We start from the raw sequence: 23,098 nt of genomic DNA, 5'->3' as shown, positions 1-23,098 counted from the left end.
CCTGCATCCAGCGTTTTTTCGGAACGCACATTCAGTGCTGCTGGAGGCGTGGTAACTGATCACAGGGTGCGTCTGTCCACTGACTCGGTCGATCGACTGACCTTCATAAAAATGAATGAGTCTTGGATCACCACCAGCTACCAAGCACCTGATGCTGATGTAACCGAATCATTTTTTTTGAAATCTCAGATCCCTTCAAAGACTGCCTATGCTGATGCTGAGTGACTATCCCTGAGTAATTATCCTCTTCCTCCTCAATCATCACGCTGATAGCTTGTAAGAACATTTTTGGTTCTGGGTGCCACCACCAGTGCCTAAGGCACAATTTTTCAGCCCCTGTTTAACAGGGGCGTGTAATTACGATTTTTGATGTAATACTTTGCAGCAGGGCTCGTTCCTGCATTCCAACTAGAGTGTCTGTGAGGGGTTGCAGTGTTGTGGCACCAGCACCAGTGCCTAAGGCCTAATTTTTCAGCTCCTGTTCAACAGGGGCATGTAATTACAATTCTTGATCTAATATTTCACAGCAGAGCCCTGTGAGGGCTTACAGTGTTGTGGCCACAGCAACACCTAAGGCCCAAATTTCTGCTGAGTATATAGGGCAGGACCCTACTTTCAAACAACTAACTTACAAACGACTCCTACTTGCAAACGGAAGGAGACAACAGGAAGTGAGAATAAATCTACCCCTAGGAAGGGAAATTCTCTCCTGTAAGAGTTAATATGGGAAAAACATTTCTCCTTTCCACTGATGCTTTCCAATCCATTGGGACAAAAAGTGAGGTGAAATCTTCTGAAGAGGAGGAAAGACAGCAAAACAAATGTCACAGGGGGGATAACCCTTCCCTATGTTTTCCAAAAAGCTTAAAAAAGATTTTTTGGCTGGAGCTAAACACGTTAAAAATGTACCCGTTCAAAATTACAAAGAGATTCTACTTAACAACAAACCTACAGCCTGTATACTGCTGTTCAGAGTATATATAGGGCCTGGTGGCCCCACACCTTTCCTTATTTTAATTTGGGTGCGGGGTTCCCCTTAATATCCATACAAGACCCAAAGGGCCTGGTAATGGACTGGGGGGTGCCCATGCCGTTTGTCTCACTGATTTTCATCCATATTGCCAGGACCCGACATTACATTAAACCCGCAAGCAGTTTTAAATGAGATTTTTTCCTTTAAAAATGACATTTGGTGCAGGGACTGTTCTAAACACGGGAAACACGCGTCACTTTACAGGCATACTATAGACACCCCTCAGGTACGATATTTAAAGGAATATTTCACTTTTTTTTTTTTTACTTTAAGCATCATTAAAATCACTGCTCCCGAAAAAACGGCCGTTTTTAAAAGTTTTTTTTGCATTGATACATGTCCCCTGGAGTAGGACCCGGGTCCCCAAACCCTTTTTAGGACAATACCATGCAAATTAGCCTTTAAAATGAGCACTTTTGATTTCGAACGTTCGAGTCCCATAGACGTCAATGGGGTTCTAACGTTCGTGCGAACTTTCGGTCCGTTCGCAGGTTCTGGTGCGAACCGAACCGGGGGGTGTTCGGCTCATCCCTAGTCCTTAGTGACCCAGAGGACTCCGGTCCGAATGCCTCAGCAAACCTACGCTGTATGGCCTCCCTGATCCTGCAAAGCCTGTGTAAGGATCCTCGTATTCGTGGTATCAAGGAGAGGGATCAATACTGTCTGGCAACCCTCCTTGATCCACGTTACAAGGGTAAGGTTGCGGACCTTATCTTGCCGTCGCAGAGGGAGCAGAGGATGAAACATCTTTGGGAGGCCTTGCAGAAATGTCTGTGCAACACGTTCCCAGAGACTGGGAGGTTACAAACTCCTGTTCCTGGACAACGTGTTGCTGAGGCTTCGTTCAGTCAAAGAAGGAGCGGTGGAGAAGGTGGCCGTCTGACCGATGCGTTCAGACAATTTTTTAGTCTGCAGCCCCAAGGTATGATCGGTTCCAGCAACCATCGCCAGCGTCTGTTTTACATGGTGCAGGAATACCTAGGGGCAAGATCAGACTTGGACACCTTTCCCACCAAAAATCCTCTGGGTTACTGGGTCTTGAGGATAGATCACTGGCCAGAGCTTGCACAGTATGCAATTGAGCTACTGGCCTGTCCTGCATCCAGCGTTCTTTCGGAACACACATTCAGTGCTGCTGGAGGCTTTGTAACCGACCACAGGGTGCGCCTGTCCACCGACTCGGTCGATCGACTGACCTTCATAAAAATGAATCAGTCTTGGATCACCACCAGCTACCAAGCACCTGATGCTGATGTAACCGAATGATTTTTTTTGAAATGTCAGATCCCTTTAAGACTGCCTATGCTGATGCTGAGTGACTATCCAGTTATGCTGAATGACTATCCTCTTCCTCCTCAATGATCATGCTGATAGCTTGTAAGAATATTTTTGGTTCTGGGCGCCGCCACCAGTGGCTAAGGCCCAATTTTTCAGCCCCTGTTTAACAGGGGCGTGTAATTACAATTTTTGATGCAATACTTTGCAGCAGGGATCGTTCCTGCGCTCCAACTAGAGTATCTGTGAGGGGTTGCAGTGTTGTGCACCAGTGCTTAAGGCCCAATTTTTCTGCCCCTGTTCAACAGGGACATGTAATTACAATTCTTGATCTAATATTTCACAGCAGGGCCCGTTCCTGCCCCCACCAAGAGTAACCGTGAGGGCTTACATTGTTGTGGCAACACCAACACCTAAGGCCCCAATTTCTGCAGAGTATATAGGGCAGGCCCCTACTTTCAAACATCCAACTTACAAACGACTCCTACTTTTAAACGAAAGGAGACAACAGGAAGTGAGATGAAATCTACCCCTAGGAAGGGAAATTCTCTCCTGTAAGAGTTAATATGGAAAAAACGTGTCTCCTCTCCACTGATGCTTTATCACCAATCCTTGTTTCACTAAAAACCCCAAATTGTCAAAAAACATTTGTCATTGGGACAGAAAGTGAGGTGAAATCTTCTGAAGAGGTGCACAGACAGCAAAAATAATGTCACAGGGGTGATAATCCTTCCCTATGTTTTCCAAAAAGCTTAAAATACATTTTTGGCTGGAGCTACACTTTAAAAATGTACTAGTTCAAAATTACAAACAGATTCTACTTAACAACAAACCTACAGGCATACTATAGACACCCCCCAGGTACGATATTTAAAGGAATATTTCACTTTTTTTTCACTTTAAGCATCATTAAAATCACTACTCCCGAAAAAACGGCCGTTTTTAAAACTTTTTTTGCATTGATACATGTCTCCTGGGGCAGGACCAGGGTCCCCAAACCCTTTTTAGGACAATACCATGCAAATTAGCCTTTAAAATTAGCACTTTTGATTTAGAAGGTTCGAGTCCCATAGACTTCAATGGGGTTCTAAAGTTTGCGCAAATTTTCGGTTCGTTTGCAGGTTCTGGTGCGAACCGAACCGGGGGGTGTTCGGCTCATCCCTAATTGCCAGCACCTGGACTTCTAGACTGAAGGAGATGCCTTTTACTTTGATCTGACCCACCTGGAGTGGTGATTCTCTCTACAGTGTGCAAATGATGTCATCAGTGCATGAAGAAATGTCCCTCCATATCGTTTCTTCACTAGCGAGTGACGTGACTGGTGGCTCTCGCGCGTATGTGTTATGTCACGTGACTCCGGCCAGTTACAGAGCCGGAGTCCGCAGCCCCGGAAAGGAAGAGGGGCGAAGATGGATGTGGTCTCCAGCGGGAACATCGCGGGCTTCGCTTGCAGGTAAGTGGCACACAATGCAAAGCATACTAGCACATTATGCTTGTTCTTTGCAAGGAACTAAAAATGAAGTAAAACCTCTCAGGGTTTACTCTTTAACCATATTACATAGGGACCCAAAAGACCGCTATGTCATATAATGCTGTTGTGATAGAATATCTTTAATCACCTGTCTACCAAGGTATATTTATGAATACCCATACCGCCGGCAGCACCCATGGTGTTTCCCAGACTCTCCCTGTTCCTCAGGGGAGCCGGGCCCACAGGAAACATCTAATAAACCCCCAGTGTCATCATAAATAGGACCTGTCCCTTGCCCATGCTTGTTAGGCCTCTCGTGTCAGCAATAAAGTTAAAAAGTAAAAAAAACTTAAAATTATTTTTATTTAAAGTTTGTTTTTTACAAACATTTGTCAAAGCATCGCTATTAGCCCCGTACACACCCAATATAAAAAGTGCAGTATAGGATGAGCTCATGTATGTAATCATCAGTTACATGTGAGATATCACAAACATATGAGTGAGAGCAATAATTCTAGGTCCATAATTCATGGTTAATTAAAATGATAATCTGTAAAGACTTTTAAAGTGTCATCTTTGGAGAATTTTGGGTGCCATGTTTTTTTTTTTGCGATTTCACACAATTTTGAGGCCTGGCATATTTGAATCTATTTACTTGATGCAACTCAATCTTTTATATTTTACCAAAAATTGGGTATAATATTATTTTTCTTTGCACTAAAATTCATTGTAGTGTTTTTTTTTTTAATATTTGATAAATAGCCGTGAAAATATGTGAAATCAAATATTGCAACTACCACCATTTTATTTTCGAGGGTCACTTCTTTCAGAAAATATATACTTTCTGGGGGGTTTACATTAAGTTCTAGCAAAATAAAATGCATATTTTAACGTGTGCTAAAAATTAAGAAATTGCCCTGGTAGGCAAGTGGTTAATGATGCATCAGGGGTCTTATAGACCCCTGATGTCTCACCTGCCCTCCATTGAAGCTAATGTGGCACTGATCACACTCCAATAGCTTCTTCTCTGGCCACAGCAGCCAAGAAAATTAACAGCAGAAACCGCAAGACCCATTTATATACTTTCGGGTTCTTACTTGGTAGGGAAAATCAGCAAACTGATTTTCGTTGTTCTCTCACGCCTCTACCCAGTGACACCAGGTCCAGAGCTTGCAGGTCAGACAGCAAAACCCAGGATGCATTGCTAGTCAGGGGGGAGGGCACATTTTCTGGGTGTCTGTGAAAGTCCACAGTAAGCTTGTGAAATATACACACACTTCCAGCCTTTGTGGCTGCTGACAGTGTGGGTAAAATCTCTAGGCAGGTATAATGGATAGAAATGAATGCAGGTCTATAATCAATACATCATTACATTTATTTTTCATTGGGAAATAGTGTAAGTATCTGATGTTGATCTAATAGTCTCTTGCAGGCACTGTACATTAGGGCTGAAGTGGAAAAAACAGAAGAAGGAGCCATTCAGTTCATGTGCCAATAAAGAGCATGCTGATAGGATATTTTCATGTTCCTGTAGCACTCTCTACCTTAGATAGGTAGGTGCTAGAATAGTGGGTTTGTTTTTGCTGTCAGCGCAGGTAAATTTAGGCAGGCCTATGCTGTGAGCTAGGGCTGTTTGTTTTGATCTGGTGGCAGGGGAGTGGTTTAGTGTAGCAGCAGGTGACTGACATGTGCCTCAGCTCTTAGGCGCATCCTCTGTTTCCAGGGAGAAGGTTCTGGAAAAGGGGCAGGGCCGAGGGTTGGAGTGACATGGGGTGTATGTGGGAGCCCTGACCAATCCCCAGCTAGGATTGGCAGGGGGTGGGCCTCCTATATATACACCCATGGTCAGCCTGCTGTGTGAGGTATTGTCGGGTGGATGAACTGAATGATGGACTGTTAGACTGTCGTGGTCTGAGGAAACCCCCTTTCTTTGGGGGGGGGGTATACCTCAGGCTGGGATCTCAGGAGCTGGGAGGGAGCCTCTCATTACATGGTCATTGAGAGGTGTCCTGGAACAGGAGCAGGAAAGAGGACAGTTGGGAGCACGTCTGGAGAAAGTAATTTAAGAGGGATCCATGCGGGGTCAGAGAATGAATGGCACAGTGGAAAGTTCTGAAAGAGACATGCCAGGAGTTGGATGTAGAGCCATAGGGAGAGACTGTGGGATTGTTGTCAAGTCGCTGCAGCTAGGAGGGCTGGCAGGATTTGCATCGGACATGCTGGGATCAGTAGTCCATCAAGTATCAATTAGGACATTTATTCTTCTCTTCTAAAATGGTTACTATCTCAAAGGGGACTGCAGACCCTTGCCTGTAATGGGCTATCAAGAAAACGTTAAGACTTATTCAGAGTGAGGCCTACCTATGTGCTAATTGTGACAGGAATCTAGATTTGGACAGTGAAGCAAAGCAAGTAGTGTGCTGGAGGATATGTGCAGAGGAAGAAACTGTCAGATCTAGACTCAACTACTTTTATTCTACTTAGAAGTATTCATTATCTGGACATCCCATGTCACTTTTTCCCCATCCAAGTTTAACTTCCTAATAAAAACATAAAAAAAAACAAGCAAGAGACTATTCATTGTCTGAGAAAGTGAGCCAAAATGGGTGTCTGACCAGCAGGGTGAAATGTGTGGATATTGAAACACGCAGCGACCCCACGGGGCCATCGATACATTTGGAGGTCCCACCAAGATCCACCTTCACGGTTAACCTGCTGGCCGTCGCCCCTAGCAATGCAGAAAAGGGGAGACTTTGCTTGTCCCGTTGCATAGAGGATTCAAACGGGGGAAAAAAGACTGTGTGTTTGCCTACAATTCAGCTTTTACAAGTGCCGTTGTCAATGGCAACCGTCCAAGATTTACAGTATTACTGCTCCTGCTACCCAGTTACCTTAACCAGTGCTGGGGCGGACACTTGTACCTATTCTGCAATTCAGTGACTGTAAAAATATGTGCCGTCACCCGTGGCAACCACGGCAGGCGATCGCGTCCGTGGATTACAAATATGTCCAGCGCTCTGCATGGCATGGACATTTCCCACTGGATTACAGAAAGTCTGAACTTTCTTTCAAACTGTTAACAGTAAAGGGTGAAAATGTCTGTTACCCCTGGTGATGGAAAGCAACCTGGGGGTGCCTGCGGGACTCTTCTAAGTTAGTCCTTTACAGGGAGGCATTGGTAGTTGACTTTATTATTGCCATAGGCAACCACTGGACAATACACCTGCTATCAGTCTCAAGTTACTGTGGCGCAGTTCGCGCCGAGAAACATGTCTGGGAAAACCTGCTAATTCCAGATTGTCTCACAAGGAGTTACCGAAGCACGTGCAGCATGGAGCCTGCTTATCTGTTCCTTGGGCGCTGAGCAGACAGAGTTAAGGGGCGGAGCCACACCCTGGAGGAAACTAGAACGTTCCCACTAGCAGCAGACATCATGGGGCAGCTGAAAATGGTGGAGGTGGTTACCTGACATGCAGGAGCGGCGCTGGTAGACATCGGCATCCGGCTGGAGAGCTCACCTTAGGGGTGATAGGAGTGGAGCGGCTGTGTCTGCTCTGTCCCAAGTGCCGGATCCCAACGGCGGGAGTGACTGCTTGGACGCGGTGCGGCCATTGTGGGGAGCCACTAACCAGGCTAGGACCTGTTCAGCAGGAGTCAAGGTACTACAGTGTCAACCTGCTTTCAGGACTTTGTATGCCGCAGCCGTGGGAGACTCGGAGGGCCGGAGAGGGCCAAAGATCACCAGCCAAAGGTGAAGAGGTGTTGCGGCCTAGCGACTCCTCCGCGAAGATACTGGACATATGTGACAAAGAAGACTGCCGTGACCTGTGGCCTGGTGACTGCACGTGCCAGTGTGCAGAAGCCAGATGACATCCCTGAAGAGCTTGCTGTGCCTCTCTGGAAGGAGCCCATGCTAGAGGTGTGCCTCCAGGTGAGCTGGATGAGGTAAGCGAGGGCCAGGTCTTAGATTGGGGTTCCCCCAGAATACTGGAAAAGTTTGGGTCCTTGGAGGGACTATTTGAGTGGTCATCCCCAGAGGAGAGTTCCGAGGAGGAGGAGTGTGGGAGACAGGAGATTCCCATCCCACAGAGACCCAGTCAGAGGCAAGAGAAGATACTCGGCCCTCAGTATAGACCCCTAACCTTTCCAGCAGACTCTTTGAAAGCTGGCCTTCCACTACCCAGACCAGAGGACCCACCTACAGGCAGTGGGTGGTAAAGTCCCAGGATGCATGTGTCTTGCCAGGAAAGGGGAAGCCTAAAGAATTGCCCAGGTTTTCTCACTTCCAGAGGAAGATACAGAGAAGAGTTGCTCTGGAGTGGGGTCTGGACTATCCATATGTCCCCTCCCAGATAATGGACATCATGGAGAACTCTCGGGGACAGTGGGAGAATGACCTTATCTGGGATTTCTTGCACATTCCCAAGCCTTTGCGGGTGCCAGAAAACGATGTCTAGGCCCGGTTTGTGGACATTTGGGAGGAATAGACGCTGGGACATGCCATCTATTGAGATCAAGTCCTGGCTGTAAAGGCGGGTCAGCCTACCAGGAGCCACTCGGCCTCTGTCAGAGAGGAAGGAGATAGCAAGAGGAGGTTGCCGGATCACCGCTTCTATGTGTGAGGAGGACTGCTGTGCCTTGCACCCACATACCTTCCAACATTTTGAGATGGGAATGAGGGACACCTACTAACAAATGTATGTAGGCATAGGACACGCCCCTGCCACACACCCTTAAAGGAGAATTAACAAAAAAAGTTTAATTAAATCCAGAAGGACTTTTTTTTACCACTACTATTCTTTTATATTGGCTTTTAAAATATACAAATGCAGCAATTTAGAAATTGCATGCAAGGTTTAGCACTGGGAAACACTTTTTGAAAGATAAAAAGTGCATTTTCTATACAACTATATAGATCAGACCAAAACGAGGGACAGAGGAGGAGTAAAGAGTCACAGAGGGACATTGCTCCAAATCAGGGACAGTCTCTCGAAATCAGGGACAGTTGGGAGCTATGCACCCACCATAGAAGCCGCCATGAAGACTGCAGGAAGTGGCAAGGTTGTGAGTGTTTTTTCCTCTTTGACATTTCTTTTTGCAGGGACAGCCTTTGCCCGCCACCCAGTGTGCCTGATGGAAGGACTGTTGATCATGGATGCTTTGGGTGTGCTGTCACTGCCCACCTCTTTGTATCCTGTTGTCTGAGGAGGGGCCCCTTCTATCAGGAGCAAAAGAAGGACTGTTAAAAGTTGTACATATATGTTTATTGTTGTTCTGTTCTAGGGTTAGTAGTTCCCTTCTGACAGAACAAATCAAGCGGAAAATATATGTGATGGTGTTGATTTGATTTCTCTGCTGGAAGGATCATAACCCCCTTTCAGTAGTGATGTATAAATGTACAGTTAGTATGTAAGTGTAGGATGTGATGTATTATGTCTTCTTTTAGGACCTTCAGAGATGGGAGGGCTGTCCATCTCCATCGCTCCAGAGGGCAAGAAATTTGCGAGTCAGTGTATTCTTCCTGCGGGAGTAATGCTCTGGCTCAAAAGTGTCAAATGTCTAGCTGCAGGGACCTTTAGCTAGGGTTGTATAGTAGTGTATAGATGTACAGTGTATATATGTGACAGAAATTGTACATATCTATTTTTGTACGTAATTTATTTGTACTATAGCCCTGTCCAAGTTGTTTCCTTTCCCCCATCCAGCTAATTCATGGGATGCCCTTGCTCCTGGGCCCAGGAGCCATTTTTCTAATATTTTTCACAGCTGGGGACCAGCTGTATTCTGGTGGGGGGTGAGTGTAGCCCCCCCTTCCTTAGGTAGGTAGATGGGTGCTAGAGTATTGGGTTTGTTTTTACTGTCAGCGCAGGTAAATTTAGGCAGGCCTATGCTGTGAGCTAGGCCTGTTTGTTTTGATCTGGTGACAGGGGAGTGGTTTAGTGTAGCAGTAGGTGACTAACATGTGCCTCAGCTCTTGGGCGCCTCCTCTGTTTCCAGGGAGAAGGTTCTGGAAAAGGGGCAGGGCCGAGGGCTGGAGTGACATGGGGATGTATGTGGGAGTCCTGACCAATCCCCAACTAGGATTAGCAGGGGGCGGGCCTCCTATATATACCCATGGTCAGCCTGCTGTGTGAGGTATTGTCAGGTGGAGTGTTAGACTACTGTGGTCTGAGGAAACCCCCTTTCTGGGGGGGGGGTGTACCTCAGGCCAGGAGCTCAGGAACTGGGAGGGAGCCTCTCATTACACAGTCATTGAGAGGTGTCCTGGAACAAGAGCAGGAAAGAGGACAGTTGGGAGCACATCCGGAGAAAGTCATTCAGGAGGGATCCAAGCTGGGGTCGGTGAGTGAATGGCACAGTGGAAAGCTCTGGAAGAGACATGCCAGGAGTTGGATGTAGAGCCAGAGGGAGAGACTGTGGCAAGTCGCTGCAGCCAGAGGGCTGGCAGGATTTGCATCAGTCATGCTGGGATCAGTAGTCCATCAAGTATCAATTAGCACATTTATTCTTCTCTTCTAAAATGTTTGCTACCTCAAAGGGGGCTGCAGACCCTTGCCTGTAATGGGCTATCAGGAAAACGTTAGGACTTATTCAGAGTGAGGCCTAGCTATGTGCAAACTGTGACAGGAATATAGATTTGGACAGCGAAGTGAAGCAAGTGATCTCAAGTAGTATGCTGGAGATGTGCAGAGGAAAAGACTACTTTTATTCTACTTAGAAGTATTCTTTATCTGGGCATCCCATGTCCCTTTTTCCCATCTAAGTTTAAACCCCTAATTAAAAAAAAAAAAAAAAAGAGAGTATTTATTTTCTGGGAAAGTGTGGCAAAATGTATGTCTGACCAGCAGGGTGAAATGTGTTGATGTTGATACACACAGCGACCCCACGGGGCCATCGCTGCATTCCATACAGGGGTGGGTCCAGGAAGTAGGTTAAATGATGCTGGCCAACAAACTGAGGGCATCTTGTGGTGGAAAGGAAGTACTGCAAGAGCGTCACACCGAAAATAAATATTGCAGCAAAAGCTGCTATTTTACCTTTTAATTGTTGTTTTGTTTTTTGGGCCTGGAGTGCTGATTTAAATCTGATGAACTGCATTTGTCTTACTAGACAGCCAATCTAAATAGGATCCTGTGTGCAATTACTTGCTAATCTACATAATACTTGCATAAACTGCTACAAGACACAGATTGTTCTCATATTACAATTTTATTTTTTGTGATAAAAATATATCATATTGATTAGGCTATTGCTTCAAATGAACATTTACCACTACATAACTGCACAAAATTTACTGCATATTGTCTGCCTGCAGCAACTGATTTAAATACATACTTTACTTATATAAATTTGGATATGTGATATTATCAGGTTCTACTAATAATATATACATACATTAGTATATAAGACAGAATTGTTTGAGTGCATAGAGCTTTTAGTTGAGCAACATAATAAAGACTGTATAGAGAATGGTTTAATAAAACCACCAAAATGTTCTCTTGCATAAATGGTATACACATTTTAAAGGAGTAGTAGTTTTTATATCCAGAAAAACCCTTCAAAAATTCCAAAGCCTTTTTTTGTGGAAAATTCCAAAAACCTAGTGCTACGCTGTGATAGGGTGTAGGTTGAGTGACCTCAACAGATGCGGCACCTCATCCCTGGTAATAGTAGAAATTGGAAATTGGGATTATGACGGTGCCCAACATATATATAGAGATAGATAGATATAGATTAGGGCTGCAACTAACGATTATTTTCATAATCAATTAGTTGGCCGATTATTGTTTCGATTAACCTTAAAAAAAATTGTGGTGTATAATTTAGTTAATATGTAAAGTAAAAAAAAAAAAGGCAATTTATTCTTAAGTATCTCTATGCAGTGGTAAATATAAATAACCAACTATATGGTTAGGGAGCAACATATCTAATCCACTCAGAGAATAACAGACAGAAAAGATGTATACTGTATATACTATAAGCGGAGATATACTGTATATACTATTAGAGGAGATATACTGTATATACTATAAGACGAGATATACTGTATATACTATAAGAGGAGATATACGGTATATACTATAAGTTGAGATATACTATAAGAGGAGATACACTGTATATACCATTAAAGAATAAATGTGGTAAATATTATCAGACTCAGATCAAATTTTTTTATTTAAAAAAAAAAAAGAACAATGTCTTCCTTCAAAAATAAATTTTCATTTTATCTTTATCTAAGGTAAGCGTTAGTGGGGTCAAATCGACGTTCATTTTCAACCACAGTGAGGGGAAAATTTAGAAATAATAGAAAACTGCTTGGTCAAAGGAATTTTCATACAGTCTATGTGGTTTTCGTTCAGAAATTACATTCATTTTCAAATCAGAATGTTAAAAACAAGTGAAAATTTCAAACATTCTTTCATTACAAAGATTTTTCGTCTGAATATTGATCCGGGTGGCCAGCATAAGGCTCGGTACACACCGATGCAGTTTACTTTTGATCTGTTTCTGAAGTGCTTTTTGCTGTGCGTTTTGATCTTTGCGCACGTGATTTTGCTGCGATTTGCGGTTTTTGCATTTTTTTGGTCAATTTGTTGTTGGGCAGATTAAAAAACAAATTGCTGCAAAAACGCATTACATGAGTTTCTGCAGCTTCTCCATTGAAGTATATTGAACCAAAAAAGCACAGTTTTGCGTTAAAGTCCCTGACCCTTTCCAAATACGCAGCGGCTGAAAAAAACATAGATGTGAACATGTCCCATAGGAAACCATGTAAATGAACTGTAGTGCGTTTCTGAAAAAAGCACCAAAAAACACATAGATGTGAACCAGGTCTAATACATTTAGTAACATAATGGGGTTAAAAAAACTAAAATTAGCCCTTTATAGTATAAAGAATAGTAATCGATTCATTTCATAATCGATTAGTTGTCGATTAGTTGTTTCAGCCCTAATATATATATATATATATATATATATATATATATATATATATATATATATATATATATATATATATATATGTATGTATGTGGTGGGTGATATCATGAGATCACCCACCACATAGTCCCTGCCTACCTAAGAGTGCACCCACGGGTAGGGTGCGTGATATCACAAGCCACACAATCAGTTTGGTATATGCGTTTGTTATTTTGCATGGTTTGTAAATCAAGTACTAATCTGTTGCCAATTACTGAAATGTTGTCTTTGTATCCATTGTTATTAAAGCCATTGTCTCACATTGGAAATTACACATTTCCCCGAAGAAGCCAATGTTTGGCGAAACATGTAGGGATTTGCTACCAGTCACTACTACAGGCATATGGATACTCTGGGATTAATGCATAAGAACACCGATGCAGACAGGACATTTTAATACACTCTTATGCCCCGTACACACGATAGGATTTTCTGACGGAAAATGTTCTATGGGAGCTTATTGTCGGAAATTCCGACCGTGTGTAGGCTCCATCGGACATTTTCCATCATAATTTCCGTCACACAAAATTTGAGAGCTGGTTCTCAAATTTTCCGACAACAAAATCCGTTGTCATAAACCTTCTGTGTGCAACAGCCACCCTAATACTTACCTGAGCTCTCTCTCGATCCAGTGATGTTGCATGAGAGCCACAAAGTCCGGGGACTCTCCCTTCTAATTGGCTGAGACACAGCAGCTGATATAATTGGCTCCTGTTGCTGTCAATCAAAATCAGTGAGCCAATGAGGAGAGAGAGGGGGCGGGTTTGTGTCTGAATGGACACAGAGTAACAGCTCGGCTGCCCCCACAACAGGCTGCTTGCCGTGGGGGGGCACTCAGGCAGGAGGGAAGGGCCAGGAGCGCTGGCAAGGGACCCGAGAAGAGGTGGTTCTGGGCTGCTCTGTGAAGAACCACTGCACAGAGCAGGTAAGTATATTGTTTGTTAATTTTAAACAAACAAACAAAAAAAAAGACTTTAGTATCACTTCAATTTTAAGAGAGCAATTTTTCCAAGGCCTGCTTTCCAAGACTTTTAAGGAATATTGTCATAAAAAAATGCAAAATAGAAATTGGAATGTTTCAAATCAACTGTAAGCAAACACACTGCAAAATATAGTATATTCCCATATGCAATAAGTTTAAAAGGCTAAAAATGAAATGTGGCTCATGTTCAAAATTAACAGAAACATAAGGAATAAGAAAATTGCATTTAAAAAAAATATACAAATGAAGTTTGTATAGTTTGTAATTTATAGTTACAAAGAATATAACAAAATACAGTGCCTTGCAAAAGTATTCACCCCCCCTTGGCTTTTTACCTATTTTGTTACATTACAGCCTTTAGTTCAATGTTTTTTAATCTGAATTATATGTGATAGATCAGAACACAAAAGTCTAAGTGGGTGAAGTAAAATTAGAAAAATATATACATAAAACAATTTTTCAGAAATAAAAAACTGATAATTGGCATGTGCATATGTATTCACCCCCTTTGTTATGAAGCCCATAAAAAGCTCTGGTGCAACCAATTACCTTCATAAGTCACATAATCAGTGAAATGATGTCCACCTGTGTGGAATCTGTGTTGCATGATCTGTCATTACATATACACACCTTTTTGAAAGTCCCAAGAGGCTGCAACACCTAAGCAAGAGGCACCACTAACCATACACTGCCATGAAGACCAAAGAACTCTCCAAAGAAGTAAGGGACAATGTTGTTGAGAAGTACAAGTCAGGGTTAGGTTTTAAAAAAATATCCAAATCTTTGATCCCTAGGAGCACCATTAATTATATCATAACCAAAGGGAAAGAGCATGGCACAACAGCAAACCTGCCAAGAGGGCCACACACCAAAACTCACGGACCAGGCAAGAAGGGCATTAACCAGAGAGGCAGCACAGAGACCTAAGGTAACCCTGGAGGAGCTGCAGAGTTCCACAGCAGAGACTGGAGTATCTGTACATAGGATGACAATAAGCCGTACGCTCCATAGAGTTGGGCTTTATGGCAGAGTGGCCAGAAGAAAGCCATTACTTTCATCAAAAAACAAAATGGCACGTTTTTGAGTTTGCGAAAAGGCATGTGGGAGACTCCCAAAATGTATGGAGGAAGGTGCTCTGGTCTGATGAGACTAAAATTTAACTTTTTGGCCATCAAAGAAAATGCTATGTCTGGCGCAAACCCAACACATCACATCACCCAAAGAACACCACCCCCACAGTGAAACATGGTGGTGGCAGCATCATGCTGTGGGGATGTTTTTCAGTAGGCGGGACTGGGAAACTGGTCAGGGTTGAGGGAAAGATGGATGGTGCTAAATACAGGGATATTCTTGAGCAAAACCTGTAACACTCTGTGTGTGATTTGAGGCTAGGACAGAGGTTCACCTTCCAGCAGGACAATGACCCCAAACACACTGCTAAAGCAACACTTGAGTGGTTTAAGGGGAAACATGTAAATGTGTTGGAATGCCTAGTCAAAGCTCAGACCTCAATCCAATAAAATCCACTAAAATCTGTGGTCAGACTTTAAAGATTGCTGTTTACAAGAGCAAACCATCCAACTTGAAGGAGCTGGAGCAGTTTTGCAAGGAGGAATGGGCAAAAATCCCAGTGGTAATATGTGGCAAGCTCATAGAGACTTTTCCAAAGCGACTTGGAGCTGTGATAGCCGTAAAAGGTAGCTCTACAAAGTATTGACTTTAGGGGGGTGAATAGTTATGCACATAGACTTTTTCTGTTATTTTGTCCTATTTGTTGTTTGCTTCACAATAAAAAAAAAAATATCTTCAAAGTTGTGGACATGTTCTGTAAATTAAATGATGCAAATCCTCAAACTATCCATGCAACAAAACATGAAAAAAAAAACAAGGGGGGTGAATATTTTTGCAAAAACAAAAGGAGAAGAGCGCCGCTAAGTAAAATGATTTATTTACAATTGACAAATAAAAATATCCACTTGCATGTAAAGATGGTATGTTGAGCAAAGAGATACATTCCAAAGTGGGAAGGTGGGAGGACAATCAACGGTTCCCAGGGATGCCCCAAGTCTATGTTGCAAACCGGCGGAGAGCCAGGACGGAACACGGACTGTGTGTGCAGAGGAGCAGAGCAGCAACCAAGGAAGCGGCTGGTGACGTCAGTCATAGGGAAAAAACACAACGCGTTTCTGAGCGTGCGCAAGGTCCGTACGGCACCAGTGGTGGGTTAACTAATCAGCTGTGAGCGTCTTTCAGTCAGCAGAGGTCTGCTATAAATAGTTCCTTGCTTCTCCCCTATTCTCACACTTGAAAAAGGAGCGCGCATGTGCCGTACGGACCTTGCGCACGCTCAGAAACGCATTGTGTTTTTTCCCTATGACTGACGTCACCAGACAGACCGTGTTCCGTCCTGGCTCCCCGCCGGTTTGCAACATAGGCTTGGGGCATCCCTGGGAACCGTTGATTGTCCTCCCACCTTCCCACTTTGGAATGTATCTCTTTGCTCAGCATACCATCTTTACATGTAAGTGGATATTTTTATTTGTCAATTGTAAATAAATCATTTTACTTAGCAGCGCTCTTCTCCTTTTGTTTTTATCTTTGATGGATCTGAGCTGACTTCACTCCAGAGAAGAGCTACCCTTTGTGAATACTCTGATACTGTGTCCCAGAAGAAAACTTTTATATCTGGTGTCCTCCAACATATTGATGATTCCTTATGGATTTTTCCCTGAACTATGGACTGCTTTCCAGCACTTGTCAATTTTAATCAACATCACTCATGCTTCACCTGGATTAATTCAGCATATGACTTTTTGATTTGTTTATACTAATTTGCTTCACTACCTCTGAGCGCCAGTTTATTTTTTCTTTAATATTTTTGCAAGGCACTGTATGTAAAAAGGTAATCAAGGCCGCAAAAAAATCCAAATAAACAACAGGTTGCAAAAGAGAGTAGGACAATCCCCAGAAAATTTGGCAAATATATTAATAGTAACAAGGTCAGATCTGTGCATGTAGGCCCTTTACAAGATCATTTTGAGTTGGTGACTGGGGACAAAGAGAAGTGAAATGTATTAAATATGTTCTTCAGCTCTGTGTTTACTAAGGAAAATGAGGGAGCTCAAGTCCATAATGGGGATAGTATTAACATGGCCCCAAAAGAACCACAATGGCTCAAAAACGATATGGTCCAGAAACATTTAGACAGAATAAAGGTTAATAAAGCACCTGCACCAGATGGCTTACACCCATGGGTTCTCAAAGAGTTGAGCTATATTGTTTTAAAACCATTGTTTCTAATTTGTATACACTCTTTAATGACTGGCTTGGTACCACTAAATTGGTGCAAGGCCAATGTGGTGCCCATATATAAAAAAGACCTTACTAATGAAGCAGTTGAAATTTGAGCAGTGGGTGACCCTGTTGTCCTTGCCCTGTTGTCACTGTCACCCTACTGCCAGAAATCTTTTGATTTCAAAATCAGTGGAGTCAGGTGGCTAATATTCTCATCTGAATATTGACTATAGCACATGCAGTCATTGTTTGGCAGCGCCCAATGTATTCTGACAACCATCCCGCCACAGGAGCAGATGTACTGTCTCACCACAGCACGCATGAATACCGCCATGCATGCGCACGCATGCTGCTGGTTTCTGGTACTGGAGCTTGTATAAACTTAATCCACACATGCGCAGATGTACACCTTATTAAAAGACTCAGCATATCACACATCCCAGGAGGCAGCAAGGTCCAACGTGATTTTTCGCTTAAACAAGAGAGGTGTAAGTGCTGTGGTGCAGCACAAAGAAAGGTAATATGCCTTTCTAATAATGAGGAAATGTATCCAATTGTGTAAGAGGGAGGGGGGAAGGAACAAGGAGATAAAAAGGCATTTTCATAGGTGAAAGTCTGCATTAAGAATATAGGAAAGGGATATACTGTCTCAGAGGTCGCCTTCGTTGATGATTACGGTCATGGGCCACCATGACATCCTCCCTGGTACCACGGACCAGACCAGGAACTTATCTACACATGTTTCTTAGCTGTCCAGGTCTGAGGCTTTTTTGGTCACGGGTGTGTAACCTCATGTTCAAACTTATAGATGTCCAGCTGGGAGATGATCCAGCAGCTTGACTGCTTCATCTGGCTCCACTGTCATCCAAGTGATCTATCACAATCTTTTTACTGAACACCGCTAAAGCCTGCATTCTCTTATACTGGCAGCAGTCTATACCACCCACTGTGATCAAAATCTTTTACCTTCCCCCTTTTCTTTTTTTTTTTTTTGCAAGATGTACCTTGGTCAGTGGCTTCCTAAATCATCCAGACATTATATTGTGTTAGATGGGCCCTTCCCTTCCAAGCTTTATCAGTAAGGTTATACCTGGTTGAAGATGACATCGCTGTTCTGGTCTGACTCCTCCATCTAAGCCTACCTCCATAAAATTGTATTTGATACCATCATGTCTCTGTTTACCTTTTTGTTAGTTTATCATATTGTCTGTGGGTTTTCTACACATGTTGCACTTATTTTTGTTCTTACTCTGCATTTTAATACATCTTTAAATAGTTAAAAAAGAATATATAAATGCTTTAATGTACATTTTCTGGTCACTTTAAAGAGATCGTGTCACCAACCTAAAATGCAAAAGCACCGAAAAATCAATTTAAATGGTTATTTGCAGCCTTTACCCTTTTCCACACCTCTAATGTACCTCTGAACGTAGTGGAAAATTTGACTACATCAGAAGAGTCATTTCCTTAGCACAGCCTCCTCCCTCTCTGCACATCAAAGCCGTCTTCTCTTCTGAGAGTGTACAATTAATGCCTGTGCTAACAACTCTTCTGCTCCTCCCCTCACCTCCTTACAAAATGTTTCATCCAGTGTTTGGGGAAGGAGCAAAGGGCAGTCTTTTTCAACCAGTATGCGGTGGCACTCTGGAGTGCTTTTTAGGTTCTTCAGGGAGTCCTTGGCAAAATGCCTAAAAATTGTCAACGAGCCAGTGACTGGATCAAACCTGCCTTTTTCCTACACAAAGCAACAAATTTTTATGCAGCATTACATTCTTGGGCACCGTGTGGTGATGTCACCGTTGGGTGTCTGCAAGCCATCCTTGTTTGCCCCTCCCCTGCCCCTCTCCATCAGCATTGGGTCACCATAGCTGAGTGAGGGAGAGAAACTGAGAATGAAGAAAAAGTTCACCTAAGTTCACCTTTAGGAACATGTTACATCTGTATTTTGGGTGTAACATGTTCTTAAAGATGAGTTCCACCCAAAAATGGAACTTCAGCTTTAAGTACACCTTGCCCCCTGACATGCCACAATTAACATGTCATTTTTTTGGGGGGAGGCTGGGTACCTGGTTTGGAGTGGGACTTCCTGTCCCACTTCCTCCTTCTGGGCTTCTAACTGCCTAGGCGGCCACTCCCTCCTGGCAATGTTCTGGGACACGTGACAGGTCCCAGAACATTGCCTGGCCATTGACACAGTGCGGCTTGCGCATGCGTAGTGTGCGGCTCGTGCCCGGCTGTGAAGCCGCAAACTGTCACAGCCGGGCGCCCACACTCACAATGTCGGCACCGGCGGAGAGGAGGAGGAGGGGGAGAGAACGGAGGCTTCGGGCGGCCACATCGCTGGACTGTGGGACAGGTGAGTGTCTGTTTATTAAAAGTCCGCAGCTATCCTTTTTGTAACTGCTGACTTTTAATAAACTAAAAAAAAAACAGTGGAACTCTGATTTAAGCACTCACTTCCCACCCCTAGAGCCCCCTTCCCGTGACAGCATGCAGGGTTTTTCTCCCCCCACAACAGCTGTCGCATGTAAAATCGGCACAACTATGTGGGGTTCCACACAGTCGCAGCGATTTTAAATGTGACTGTGTTTGCAGGGGAGAGATCTGTGAATTTGTGAAGGAAAAAGAAGCTGCAAGTCCTGTCTGTCACCACGGCAGATGGACTTGTAATTCTCAATAACAATCCTCAATGTACTCGGCACTCATGTCCTTTGACACTTCCTTGTGCTTAGTAACTGTACAGAGGTATAGCAGAGATCTGGAAGAAGTGTCTGTAAGAGCCTGACATTGCACCCATGATCCACTGATTGCAGGCACAATGCTTTGCAGGCTACTGTGAACAAAAATACATTCACATTTTCCCTGCAAAAATATGTGCATTCATTATTTTTATTTTTTTCCTAAATGTGAATTTAGCCTTTATGAATTTGTAAATATGTGAGTATACATAGCCTACCCACTGTTGTACTTCAAAGTTCAACATTATCCAAAATTGATATTTTAGATTTGAGTGGTTGCTGGCAAGCTGAGTCTCATGTTGGCTTCTTACATTCCTCAGGGTTGCAAGGAGAGAGAGACATTTCCACCACCTGAATTCTCAGTTCCACCTTTCCTACTGTCATGACAATTAGAAAGTCAAATAATGGTGTTACTCTGACCTGATAGATTCTCCAAATATTGAATATGTAAATAGCTGGGAAGCATGACACCTTTGTTCTGGCAGTGTGGGAAAAAACTTACATCCAAAACATTCTCTGGAGAAATCTCATTACTGGGGTCCCCAACCAATGTACCCATGAATTACATTGGGGTACCCCCAATGTAAGAAGCAGACAGGTGACTAAACTGCCAAAACTGAAATATTACTGGATTGGTTGAATGTGGTCTATAACATTTCTACATTATGGTGGAGATTTACTAAAACTGGTGCCAACAGAATCTGGCTGTGCATAGTAACCAATCAGCTTCTAAGTTTATGGCCAAAGCTTGATTGAACTAAGCTAAGTTAGAAGCTGATTGGTTAGTATGTACAGCTGCACCAGATTTAGTAAATCTCCCTATTACTATGTGTCCTAAATATGACAATGTCAGTATCCCGAGGAACCATTGCATCTACAGTGTGAAGCTACTGGTTTCCATTGCAGCAGGAGTGCTGAAACTTCTGCTTGATCCACAGTGTCTAATGTAACTTGCTCTAGAGATGCATCTAAAATTCTTCAGCATGAGCAATATGTCCTTTCTGAATTTAACACCCACAAATGCATATAGGATTGGATTGATGCAGCATCGAGTGAATGCCAAGTTGCTGGTGATGATGATGGCAATATCTTTATGCTTTCTTTCTTCACAGCTCATCTGCTTGCTTCCTATGAAGTCAGTGGTCTCCATGAAAGTGACTAATGTGTAAGGGAGTTGGAAGACCACAAAGGCTAGCACAATGGAGATAATGACCTTCATGGCTTTGTGTTTCTCAAAACTTCTACAAGTAAATAGGGTCCTGATAATGGAAGAATAGCATACAATCATCACACAGAAAGGAAAAATGAACCCAAGGACAATTTGAAAGAAGTTACACATATTCTTCAGTATACTGGTGATGTCTTCTGGAAAGATCATTTTGCAGATTTTGGAACCATCTACATTTTTTGACTCACTGAAGATGAATTCTGGAAGACTAAGAAAACTTGATGCTATCCAGACAAATACAGAGGTAACTTTGCTGCAAAAGAATGATTTTTGGCGCTTTGTGTGAGCCTCAACAGCTCGGACAATTTCAAAATAACGGTCCAAACTGATGCAAGTTAGGAATAGGAATCCGCTAAAGAAGTTGATGGCGAACACACCTTGTGCAACCTTACACATCCCATTGTTAAGCTCCCAGCCATTAATAGCGCTGGTGATCCAAAATGGAAGTGTCATGAGCTTAAGGAGGTCGGATATCGCTAGGTTAATAAGATAGGTGTCAGTCTTAGATTTAATCTTGCGGGAGCATCTATATGTAAGGAGGACCAAGGTATTGCCAGACATGCCAATCAAAAATACAAGCATTTGAATAAATGGTTGAAAGATTCTGGCAAAATCCATAATGCCACTGACTTCACAGATCTCTGGAATTTCATAGTCGGATGAAACATAGTAATCTGTTGTAAACTGCGGGCTGTCAGAAAACTGTAAGAGAAAAGAGAAATTATGCTTTTATACCATCACAGCCTTTTTGTATTCTGACCTATACAGATTTCTTTCAGCTAGAAAAAAGACATTTTAATCTCTCCAGTGTAACCCAGTTATATCCATCCTTGTCTTAGATTAATTTAAATCGGACACAAATCTTCAAGAGCACTTTTCATTAAAGAAGAAATATGGACTTGCAAAAAAACCCCACACAGTCGGTCTAATGGTACAGCTGTGCCCTGCTGGCTCTAAGCCCTGGTTCACACTGATGCGATTTCTAATGCAAGTTGGAAAGCAGTGAATTGCATGACAAGTGAGATAACATCAGTTTCTATGGAGCCCATTCACATACATGCAATGCGGCTGAGATCCGACTTTGAGTAAGGTCCTGTGAGAGTTTGGTGCGATGCAGTGCGATTTTGTTGTCCATATACTTCAATGGATATGAATTAAAAGCGCATCTGCATTAGCTTTTGATCCATTTTACAGTGCGTTTTGCACTAGATGTTAGGAGCCGGCACTGCTGACAGCAAAATGTAGACAAAAGAGCCCGCATAAAGAAATATTATTTAAACCAGGTGCTCACAATGACACCTGATGGTTTAAAAATCAAACTTGACATTAATTGTTTTATTAGTAATTCTTAAAAGGGTTAACAGTGAATCTTTTTTGATGGGTATGTGAGTCTTTATTTTTTATTGTATTTTTATTGTAAAAGATTTTTTAACCTGAATTTCTATTATAATTTTGATTGATATGCCTTCCTCTTTAATAGTGTTTTTAATACTATGGGCATCTTAATATTATGTGACTATTTGTCATTTTTTTAGATTGCCATCTATTTGATTGCGATCTGAGGGATTCAATTTGTAGTTTTTATTTGGCTTAATAGGGGTTAACTGCACTGCACAAGTATGCTGTGACCTGCCTGTGTTTGTGGTGCTGTCCGACCAATTGGTTACCATTTTGTGGGAAGCTATGAGTTAATGCTTAAAAGGGGGAGGGTATATGGCTGTGCCATGTAGCCACCTCCTATGGTGAAGTGACAAAATGCATTGGGCATGGCTACATGACAACCGGAAGTGCTGTCAGGGCCAGAACCGGAAGTGACGCGGTAATGCTACCCAAGTATTCCGGAGGTGGTGAGGCAGTTGAGAGATCGCTGCTTATGTTTGCCTGATGCCATTTTATAACCTGGATGAGCGCGATTTATATTTTATTATGTGAGTGGCTTTTTCACTTTTTAATACACAAAGGTTGATTGGTTACTGTACCATTTGGAGGCCGTCTCTTTCATATATTCATGATGTTTTATGAGCCGCATGGAGGAGTGATGTGGAGATCTAAAATTCGGGAGCTGTGGTGTAATTACAATAAAGTGAGCTATGCCAGC

The 23,098-nt window shown here is 42.9% G+C and overlaps 1 protein-coding gene across 1 annotated transcript in view; it reads right to left on the bottom strand.

Moving 5' to 3' along the window:
* Window positions 1-16,333: 16,333 nt before the first annotated feature.
* The window catches only part of CCR10 (C-C motif chemokine receptor 10), a 360,549-nt gene continuing 353,784 nt past the window's right edge, over window positions 16,334-23,098 (bottom strand). Inside the window, exon 2 of the mRNA XM_073608281.1 lies at window positions 16,334-21,702. Within this exon, the coding sequence (XP_073464382.1) occupies window positions 20,647-21,702 (1,056 nt within the window). The 3' untranslated portion in view covers window positions 16,334-20,646. The remainder of the gene's footprint in view (window positions 21,703-23,098) is intronic.

This window comes from Aquarana catesbeiana, linkage group LG12, assembly GCF_042186555.1.
Source record: "Aquarana catesbeiana isolate 2022-GZ linkage group LG12, ASM4218655v1, whole genome shotgun sequence".
NCBI classification, from domain to species: Eukaryota; Metazoa; Chordata; class Amphibia; order Anura; family Ranidae; genus Aquarana; species Aquarana catesbeiana.
Note: the sequence above shows the minus strand (reverse complement) of the source record. Positions and strands in the feature narration are given on the sequence as shown.